Source organism: Eublepharis macularius, chromosome 5, assembly GCF_028583425.1.
Source record: "Eublepharis macularius isolate TG4126 chromosome 5, MPM_Emac_v1.0, whole genome shotgun sequence".
NCBI classification, from domain to species: Eukaryota; Metazoa; Chordata; class Lepidosauria; order Squamata; family Eublepharidae; genus Eublepharis; species Eublepharis macularius.
The window spans coordinates 84,767,236-84,778,174 of record NC_072794.1 but is presented as its reverse complement, the minus strand read 5'-3'; the positions used below and the strand labels follow the sequence as shown (position 1 = coordinate 84,778,174).

The window sequence follows — 10,939 nt, the reverse complement described above, 5'->3', positions numbered from 1 at the left end:
GAGTTTAGACTGGGTTGCCCACAGTAACTTCCCCAGGGTTGTTTGGGCTCAAGGAAACAGCAACGGATATTACAGGCACCTTCCTCCCTCATGCTGTTGTCCCGAGCCAAATCAGGCCCTTGCAAACCTTTAAAATGCTGTTTCTTCACCTGTTGTGAGGTGCTGGGAAAGCAAGCCAGATTTGAACTGAGACCTACCTCATTACAAAATGTAGTTTGGTCCTTAGATTTCTGCACTGATGGGTAGTGGTGGCAGAAGTGTGTTGGTTTCAGGGTTGAACTGCACAACCAATCAAGTTGTCTCTTGGGCCAGCAATATTTTTAGGGGTACCAATGAAGTGTTATCCAAGAGGTTATGTCCTAAAGTATCAATCATGTCACAGTGGATTGCTGGGGCAGAGATCCGTAGAGGGTTTTGCAACATGACAAGAGATCCTGAGGTTTGCTTCTTGGACCAAACCATTCAGCTACTTGGCATGTGAAAATGTCTTGGAACAGCCCTGGTTGATACTGGGTGCTGGAGGAATAGCAATGTAACAGCTACGTTTCCAACACCATCTGTTAATATGGGCAAGTATCTCCATAAATGGCATACAATAACTTGCTTATAACTATACTACAAGTTGTGTGATCTGTTCAGGAAACAAAGTAAGTACATTCTTATTAAGTCTGAATATATTGGATGGATCAGCATAACAAAATATATGCAATAAAAACCCAACCTGGGCTAAGATAAATTAAAGACGATTATAGCAGATTAAGGTATGTGATTTATTTGATGTTCTTTATTGTTGCTATATGTTATCAGATACAAACATTTTCTAAAATACAAAATATGAATCTTCTTGAAAACCTATGGCTTTTAAACATTTCTCCATATCATCACTAAAGGATACTGAGCCACATATCAGTACGAAAGGTTGCCTTCTACATGTATTCATCATACTTCTTATCAAGTTCTCATTGATCCGGCCCAGATGTGTATTCTTTTGATAGCTCCAAGGCAGGTTTTCAAGTGAGTGTTCCTGAACAGCCAAACGGAGTAAGACAGTCAAAATTGGAGCAATATATGGCTAGTGCTAAATTTGCTAAAAGGCCTCAGGTCAAATTCCACAGGGGTAGCCATAAAAAAAACCCCCTTCTTGTGTCACTTAAAGATTAATGTATTGTGGGGTAAATTTCTGAGAATCAGTACATTTCATCTGATGCATGATGGCAGAGATATTTATACCCAGAGCTCCAAGAAGCAGAAGTTTGGTGGTAGTAGTGAGTTATTACAAAGAGAAGTAAGAATGCCCTGTTTCTCAGGACATCATATTGAAGAACAAAAATGAAAACAAGATTCAGGGATGGTTATCTTGCTACAGAAAGCAACCGTCCTTCCTTACAGGTTTACAGGCACTATTTAGAGTCATGCTACTTTTCCATTTTATTAACATACCATTCCTAATTATTTCATTATTCTTTAATTCTATTTATTTACTTATTTGGCTGGATTGTTCAATTTTGCTCTGCAAAGCAACACATCGACATCTTGGGAAACTGGGCCTTCTGGTGTCTCTTTACAGTACTCACCCCTTCAGCTGTTTGTATCATATCTGCCTGCCTGCTGAATGAAATACTTCTAGCATCTGAAGAAGTGGTCTCTGGTTTGATGAAGTTTATGCCATAATAAATTAATTAGACTTTAATGTGCCATATGACTTTTTACTATTTCCTGGGTTAGATTAAGTATCAGATGCCCACTGGAGAACATCTCACCATCCAGACTCTGCCCGAATTTAGGACCACTCTTATTTACTAGAATTGTTCTTATCCCAAACAGGAACATTGGCACTTACTGTGAGGGTTCCTTCGGCTTTGAGGAAGGGGGGAGATATCTTGACAGGAATGATTCCCATCCATCCGTTAAGGAGGCAGGACTAAAGTTTTTTCAGTCTTCTTGTCTCCTAGGAGGAGTCACTCATTTCCTCAGTTTGGTAACTCCAAAAGCAGTATCTATGCTAAAAAAACTAGGTTAACCATTTTAATAAACATACTAAGACAGGAAGTGAGAAGGCAGCAACACAGGGGAAAAAACCAATTTGCCATACTCTTTTAAATCATGGTGGAACAAGATGTCCTCCCTTCTTCAGAGCAGAAGGAACCGTCATGGTAAGAGTCAATGTTCCTTTCTCATTCTGAGGGGGAGGGGATCTTGACATGGGGCATCCAAAAGCAGTTGAATACCATGTCAGGTGGGAAAATCATCCACCAGTACCACTTGCTGTAATATCCTCCTTCCAAAGGCTACATCAGCTGAGGTAAGAGTGTTCATTTGTAGTGTCTGACAAAGGTCAAAAGACCCAGGGCTGCCTGACAGAGCTCCTGAACAGCAGCTTTAGCTTCCAATGTTGCATTAGTCACAGTACTACAAATAGAATTGGCTGTAAATCCAAGTGGTACCTGAGTCTTACTAGCTAGATAAGTGTGCAAAATGCATTACATCAGTCTTGCTTATTGCTGATCTAGACATTTTCTGTCCCTTGCTGGGCAGTCTCACTGAAATGTGAAAAGAGTTCCCTTTAGGTATTGCCAGTGTACACCTGATGAGAATCCTCAAGGCTCTGCAAAAAGGGAACACACGCCTTTTCTTTGGGTGAGACTGTTTTGGGAGAAATGAAGGCAACAATACTTCCTGAGAACAGTGGAAAGAAGTACTGACTTTTGGATTGAAGGTTGGATCCATTCTTAGGACCACTTTGTCTTTGTGAAAGACACACAGGCCTTTTCTGTGGGATAGGGCTTCTAATTCTGAGATTCTTCTGGTTGAAGTAACAGTTGTCAGGAAGAGGACCTTCACAGGACCTTTATTTTTAATTATTTCAGATGAACTTCTCTCAGAGATTTGAATGGAGATTGTGTAAGTCCTGACTGAACTATATGTAGTCACCAAGAAGGAAATCTACAGAAGACCAAAGTGTTGGTATGAACTACTCTTTTAAGAAATCAGTCTATGTATCTGGATATTGAACACCTATTGACATGTGGAATGGCTGCAGCCAAGATTGCCCCCTGTTGGTGTAATGTATTTGCCTTTAGACACCATCTTGCAAGAGCTCCAGGATTTGGGGTAATGTTGGGGCAAACATGTTTAGGTGTTTTTGTTTGCACCACCTGTCAAACGCCTTTCAAGAGGACTTATAAATTCTTGGTGTAGAGACTCTTCTAGAGGCTACCATGCTGCTCGTGACTGTTGTAGAATTGCCTGTCCTCAAGAGTCTTTCCCTTTCAATTTCCATGTAGTCAGGTCTAACCAAGTTGAGTCTGGATGCCACAATGGCCGCTGTTGAAGCATGCCCAGGCAAGCTGGAATCTGCCAAGAGTCTCTAAGGATCTCTAACTCCACTAAGAATGAAAATTAGGTCTGCATGGCCAGTTGTCAGGGTTGCCTCTTTTTTTGTCTCTGTTTTCTCAGCATCTTTGGTAGTAAAGGAAAAGGCATAGAGGAGGCCCAGTGGGCAAGGGGACATCAGAGCATCTGTTTGCTCTGCTCTTGCTCTGAATAAGGACCTGGGCACAAAGTGATTGAGGCCAAAGATGAAGAGGTCCACCTCTGGGTTCCTGCAGCATTTTGACAATCTGAAGAAAGACCTCCATCTTGAGAGACTGTTGTCCAGTTGTCTACTTAGCTAGTCAGCTAGCACATTCTGCTAACCTTTGATGTGCTCTGCTGATACAGACTTTAGGTTCTGTTTTAACCAACACAAGATCTGTGCCATCTCTGTGTATAGAAGGCTTGGACCAGGACATTTTGTTTATGTGAGCATTCACTGAGACATCGTCTGTTCTTATTAAGACATGATTGTTTATGATCACGTCCAGAACCTAATTAGAGCCAGCCTTATTGCTCTGATCTTGAGAAAGTTGATGATCATCTTCCTCTTTGCACAGCCCCGGTTCCTTGTGCTTGTCTGCTCTGACAGGTTGCTCCTAGGTAAATACCTGGATTATGTTGGACTCTTGCCCCGCTAAGTCTACCAGATATAATACAATAATAATAATATTGGATTTATATACCACCCTTCAAGACAACTTAACGCCCATTCAGAGCAGTTTGCGAAGTGTTGTTATCATCCTCACGACAATCACCCTGTGAGGTGGGTGGAGTTGAGAGAGCTCTGGAAGAGCTGTGACTGACCCAAGGTCACCCAGCTGGCTTCAAGTGGAGGACTGGGGAATCAAACCCAGTTCTCCAGATTAGAGTCCTACCACTCTTAACCACTACACTAAACTGGGCTCTGTTTAGGCCCTGTTGTAGAGAATAGTTCAGATTTAAGGATCTATAGCTGAAATGAACTTAGGACCCACTGCCAAGGACAGGAGTGAAATCTTGCCCAAGGAACTGAAACCAGACAAGCAATTATTAGGCCTTGCAGTCCTGCCAGAGTCATCAATGGTGATGATCTGGAATTTATCAGTTGTCTTGTCATGCCAGAAATTTCTTGGACCTTCTCCTCTTTCTGGGGGATTCTATTATAACCCCAGCTGTTCTATCCATTGTGATGCATTCAGGTTGCCCCTGATGGAGTTGATAAGAAACTCCATGGTAGGCAAGGCATTGAGTGGTAAAAAGAATGTCCATGTGTGCTTGTTCTAGGCTTGGAGATCTGAAAGGTCATTCAGGTACGGATGACCATGGACTCCCTGATGACGAAGAACTGCTACCAAGGCCACCATCATCGCTGAGGCTGTGGTTAGCCCAAGGAGTAGGCCTTTGAATTGGAAGTATAGGCTGTTGTAGGCAAATCTCAGGAACATGCAGTGAGCTAAGAGAATGGAAATGCAGAGATATGTCTTGATGAAGTTTATGGAAACCAGATTCCCAAAGGCAAAGTCCTTCTGTGATAGATCTGAGGATATCCATCCTGAAGTGCTTGTGAACCACAAACTTGCTTAGTTATTTCAAGTCTAGTATCACACTAGCAACTCCTGACAGTACTCTTCGTTAAAGAGGTGTTTGGGTTGATCTGGAACTATTATCTACTTCTCAGACATTTCCCCTTGTTCCTTATTGGAAGAATTGTCCAATTTCCCTCAGTTATATTAGGAAGGATTTTTTGGCAGGTCTCAGGCTGCTTGACTGCACTGAGAAATCCTGCCCTCCTGTTTTTGGGAGGAGAAGGGAGAGTCCTCGTTAGACATGGGCACGAACAGCATTACGAATGCAAAAAAGCCCACGAACAACCCGTTCATCGGTTCATGAATAAGCTGTTCGTGAGACCCCATTCTAGACAAACAAGTGGTCGTTGCAAGCCTCGTTCGTTGCGTTTGTCTGCTGTTCACGAAGCCAGACAGTCAGGCACCTTCAATCAATTCCCTTGGCAATGGAGGCAGGGACTGCCTGAACTCTGTCTGCACTCCTTCTGTTGCCCTGGAAACCCCAATCTAAGCCCAACTTAGCTTGATGGGCAGGTCTTCCTTCCAAGTGTGGAGCTCCAAATTGGTTACAATTGGTTACATAGGAGCAGACACCGGGGGGGAGGGGTGGTGGTGTTCTATAGCTATGGGCACTCCAATCTCATCCCTGCAAACCCTGTTAGGCAGTTCTGACTGCCAACCACAGACCTCCTGCTTTTCTCTATGAGACCTCTGGTTATAAAAGGAAGCATGCTTCAAGCTCTGGCTTTTCAGTTTCAGCAGGCAGTGGAGTGGGACAGAGCTATTGCTTGCCTTTTGGGAGAGAGACAGGGAGAGTGCATTGGAGCTGGGATTTTTTCTCTGTGTGGTGGGTGGGATAGAGATCTATCCCCTCTGGTTCCAGGGCTGCTGCCAGGCCCTGGGGCCAAGCTCAGTCGGCACCTTGGCTGAGGGCTCACTCTGATTATTAGTGCCCGATCTGGTCAGGTTTCTGGGAGTGCTGGGCTAGGGCTCTACCCCCTCCCTCTGGTTCCAGGGCTGCTGCCAGGCCCTGGGGCCAAGCTCTGTGGGCACCTTGGCTGAGGGCTCACAATGTTCTCTCTTTTCCTTTCCTCCTTAATTCTTGTTTGCTGGCACAATGAGGCTTCGGGTGGGGGCCAAGGGTGGTCTTGGGGGGAAGTGCAAAGATTGTCCCGGTTGCCTCGCAGGAAGCAGTACTGGGCAGGGCTCTGGGGCAGCAGAGACTCCCGCTCCCCAACAATCACCTGTGGAGGCTGTGGAGGAGGCTGAAGAACTCTTGCTGCCAGGGGAAGAGGAACTCTTTAAACTGTTTGAGGAGGAGGGTGAAGGATCCATGGAAGAATGGTTGGGGTTCGATGAAACATCCACCCCATCCCCATCCCAAACTCCTGGTGCTGTCCCTGTCTGCAGTCCACCCCTCACTCCGTCTTCTATTGCCAGCTCCGCGGCTCAGCCAGTAACCCATCGTTCTCCCTCCCTTGGAACAGTTAGTGGGCCACGGTTGAAACTCTCTGTATGGAGGCACTTTCGGGCCCTTCTGAATGACCCCCGTGTAGTGTGGTGCCGCATCTGTGATGGCCTGGTGCGCAGGGGCAATGACCTGAAGCACCTGTCATCGACGGTCCTGACTAGGCATCTGAAGACATGCCACCTGAGCCTGTGGTCTCTGTCCTCAGCCAGCGAAACATCCGGCGGGGGTAGACAGAGGGCTACCAGCTCCTCTGAGCTGGGATCAGTGAGAGGGTCACCGGAATCCACCCCAAGCAAGAAGCCTTGCCCTGAGGGTGCTGCTGGTGGGAGCGGAACAGTCAGGCAGGCTACCCTTGGGGAAGTTGTTCCATTGGGGTTGGAGATAGTGCCGTTGAAAAGGGTGAGGTCAAGGGCTCAGGAGGAGGGCATTCGTGTTGTGGCAGAGACGATTGCCTTGCAAGGATTTCCCCTATCCGTCGTGGAGGGCGTGGGCTTCCAAAGGCTGCTTCAGCACTGGCCCCATGGTTCTCCATGCCGTCATGGCGCACTGTTGGGCATCGAGTCCTGCCTGCCCTCTACCAGTCTGTGCGAGACATGGTGCTCTGGGAGCTGTCGGCCACCAAAGGCCATATAGTACACTTCACAGTCGACCTCTGGAGCGGCTGCCATCACGACTACCTTGCCATCACTGCCCACTGGTGGCAACCAGAGGACCTCTGCTGCTCCAGGCCAAGAACTGGCACCCAGAAAAAGGTGCCATGCTTGACACTGGGCTACAGGGCAGTTCTTCTCCAGGCCCAGGGGATGGACGAAGTCCATACTGGGAAGAACATCACCACCACCGTAAAGGCGGCACTGAGGGAGTGGATGGCCGAAGGGGAAGGGTTTGTCTGTGGCTTCATGGTGACGGACGCGGAAAGCAACATGTTGGCAGCCCTGAAAGAGGCATCCCCCCTGGGACTGGTGTGCATGGCGCACAAGCTGCACCTGGTGATGAGGGATGTGCTTGGGCTGGGGAGCAAGCCAAGGGACAGCTGGGACGAGGGAATGTTGTGGACGCGTAATCTGCTGGACAGCTGCTGCTGCATCGCTTCCCACTTCTCCTGCAGCATCAACTCTTCCTGCGAGGTGTTCCAGAGGCCGGGGGGGGGGGGCCCTGAGCACCAACTCTTTCAGGACCTGCTCACCCACTAGAACTCCACCTACGATATGATATGTTGTCTGGTGGAGCAGAAGGGACCATTGCAGGACATCCTGTCATCTACGGATGTTCTGAGGAGCGGAGAGGAGCTGAGCCTCAGCTCCATGGAATGGAGAGTCCTTGCCCAGATGTCTGGATCCTGAAACCCTTGAAGGAGGCCACCGAGCTCTTGTGCTCGTACGAGGCCAGCCTGGGTCAGGTCATCCCCCTGATCCACGGGCTCGACCAGTTCCTGGCCAAGGAGCTTGAGCACGAGAAACAGCTGTTCCCCAGGGTCCAGGACTTTGTGAGGAGGATGCAGGCATGTGTGGCCAAGTGCTTGCATTTTCTGCGCCACGAGGTGCCAGACCAAATGGCCTCCCTCTGTGACCCCTGGAGCAAGGGCAGCATCGCCATGCGGGCAGCTCAGATGCAGCGCTGGAAAAAGGAGCTCCACACAGCAGTGCTCAGTTTCCAGAAAGAGAAGGCAGGATGGAGGGAACCGGACAGTGGCATGGAGCAGGCGGAGGAGGAGGAGGTGGGAAGAGAGCCATGCCAGGAGAGACCCACCCAAATGGCCCCAGTTGATCTCTGGGCCTCATTGGTGGGCTGTGTGGTTGGCCGCAGCACAATGGGTGCGTCTCTCACAGTGGAGGACTCAGCAGGGGCTATGGTGCAAGAGTACCTCACGGAGCCCACTGAGCCCCCCTATTCCAACGCCTTGGAGTATTGGGCGAGTAAATCTGCCATATGGCCGGACCTGTCCATTGTGGCAAACAACATCCTGTCCTGCCCTCCCACCAGCTTGCAGAGCGAGCGGGTATTCTCCCACCTGGGAGATCTCCTCCGTTCCCGCCGTGCACGTCTGCACCTGGACCTGGTGGACATGTTGACCTTCGTCAAGGTCAACCTCAACCTACTTGGGTATCCCTCTGTGAACCTGGACCTACCTGGGCTCTGAGCCAACCCAAATCTACTGTGGTTCTAGGCCAAGCTCCTCTGCAGCAGGCTCTAGCCCCCCTCAGTTCTCATGGCTGCTTCCACAGATAGTAACCCTTTGTCCTCCTCTCCCAGATAAGTTCCCATTCCCTCTTTCAACCTCTCCCTCTCTGAATGGCACCAATACGACCCTTCCCCACAACTTGTCCTGCCCATTGCATCCTCTCCCTGACAAGTTCCCGGATGGTCCCTCTTTCATCCTCACCCTCTGTGGATGGAACCAATAAGACCCTTTCCAACAACCTCTCCTGTCCATCCCATCCCATCCTGTCTGCGAAGGCAGGAAGGTGGGTCATGTCAGCTGCCGCCACCTTTGGACATGAGGGACTACCACAGCACTGCCGCTGCCTTTGGGCCTTCCTGGTCCCACTCCGGAATGCAGCTGTAACAACCCTTTGTCCTCCTCTCCCTGACAAGGTCCCAGATGTTCCCTCTTTCAACCTCTACCCCTCTGGATGGAACCAATACGACCCTTCCCAATGACCTCTCCTGTCCTGCCCATCCCGTCCTTTCCATGAAGGCAGGAAGGTGAGTGATGCTGGCAACAGCCTCCACTAAGACACAGGAGGGGCGGACAAGCCTCTCTGGGAGCAGTCTGCATAATCATTCACGGTGGATGGTGGGGTCTTCCTTCTCTGTCCTTCTCCACAATGCGGCTGTTAACCCTTTCAACCCTCTTTCAACCTCACCCTCTCTGAAACCTCTCAGACCCCTCCCAACGATCTTTCCTGTCCTGTCCATCCCATCCTTTCCATGAAGGCAGGAAGGTGGGTGATGTCAGCTGCCGCCGCTTTTGGCAACGAGGGACAGCTCTGCTGCTGTTGCTGATAAGGTTGTACCACATGGTGCCCCCCTTTCCATGGCATCTGCTGTCCCCTCTGAGCAGGGGGGAATGGGTCCCTCCCACCCTTTCCATGAAGGCAGGAAGGTGGGTGCTGTCTGCTGCTGCTGCTTTTGGGCACAAGGGGCAGCTCAAAAGCTGTTGCTGATACGGTTGTGCTGCATGGTGCCCCTCTATCCATGGCACCTGCTGTCCCCTCTGAATAAGGGAGAATGGGTCCCTGCAAGGTGGGTGCTGTCTGCTGCTGCTGCTTTTGGGCACAAGGGGCAGCTCAAGAGCTGTTGTGCAAATAGTTGTACAGCATGGGCCCCCCATCCATGGGCACCTGCTGTACCCTCTGAGCAGGGGGGAATGGGTCCCGGCCGCAACATCCGTCCTTTCCGCGAAGGCAGGAATGTGGGTGATGCTGGTGGCAGCCTGCCTGTACTGCCTGCACAGGTAAGCTGTCTCTGAGTGGTGCAGATTCTGTGGAACTGCCGTCTTCTGTAGAGTGTGCTGAATAGGCTGCCACATCCATGATGGCAGGCTGGTGGGAGATGCGGGGGGCAGCCCACAGCTCCTCACATGGGCATCTACCTGTCTGCCCACAATCCCCTTTCCTAGGGGAACCAATGCCTCCCCCACGATGGGGGGGGGGAGGCATCCTCCACCACCTCTATGGCCAGCATGTGAGCCTTCACTTCTACATGTTAGGGGCGGGCCCCATCTCCCACCCTTGGTTCTTTCCTTCCAACTTTCAATTGACGGCATAATGCAGATATTTATGCAATCCACACATCCCCTCAATATGCCCATACATTGTATCTGTCTCTCCTGTCAATCCAATACAGGTATTCAATGTATCCATGCATCCCTCTATCCTATAAACCTATCCCATACAGCAATGCACTTGTCTATTGAGAAACCCGTCTATCCCATGTACCTAAATGTCCAATGCTCCATGTCCAGCCGGTGTGTTTGGCCAGCAACAGCCTCTGCAACACCTCTGGGAGGCCTGGCAGACAGGCACATCGGGGATGCCGCCAATGAGCGGCGAACCCACCCCCCTGGAGGGGAGGTGGCCCACCACCACCTCCACCAGCCCGCCAGGCCCGGTGGCTGCCAACTTCACCCACCATTATACCTTGGTGGAAAGTAGCCTCTGGGAGGCCCGGCAGGCCGGCACATGGGGGGGGGGGTGCCACCAATAAGTGGCCCCTCCACCCCCTAGAGGGGAGGTGGCCTGCCACTGTCTCCCCCAGCCCACCAGGCCCGGTGGCCGCCGACCTCACCCACCTTCCAGCCTTGGCGGAAAGTAACCTCTGGTAGGCCTGGTGGGCCAGCACATGGAGGGTGCCACCAGCAAGAGGCCACACACCCTGCCCCCTAGAGGGGAGGCAGCCCACCACTGCCTCCCCCAGCCTGCCAGGCCCAGCGGCCGCCAACATAACCCTCCATTATACCTTGGCAGAAAGTAGCCTTTGGGAGGCCTGGTGGGTGGGCACATGGAGGTGCTGCTGGCAAGTAGCCAACCTCCCCACCCCCTAGAGG

At 50.4% G+C, this 10,939-nt stretch overlaps 1 protein-coding gene across 3 annotated transcripts in view; it reads right to left on the bottom strand.

Moving 5' to 3' along the window:
* Positions 1-764: 764 nt before the first annotated feature.
* The window catches only part of LOC129330597 (NADH-cytochrome b5 reductase-like), a 37,628-nt gene continuing 27,453 nt past the window's right edge, over positions 765-10,939 (bottom strand). For all 3 annotated transcript variants that reach the window (XM_054980692.1, XM_054980693.1, XM_054980694.1), the window contains one exon: positions 765-1,024. In XM_054980692.1, the coding sequence (XP_054836667.1) occupies positions 821-1,024 (204 nt within the window). In that variant the 3' untranslated portion in view covers positions 765-820. The remainder of the gene's footprint in view (positions 1,025-10,939) is intronic.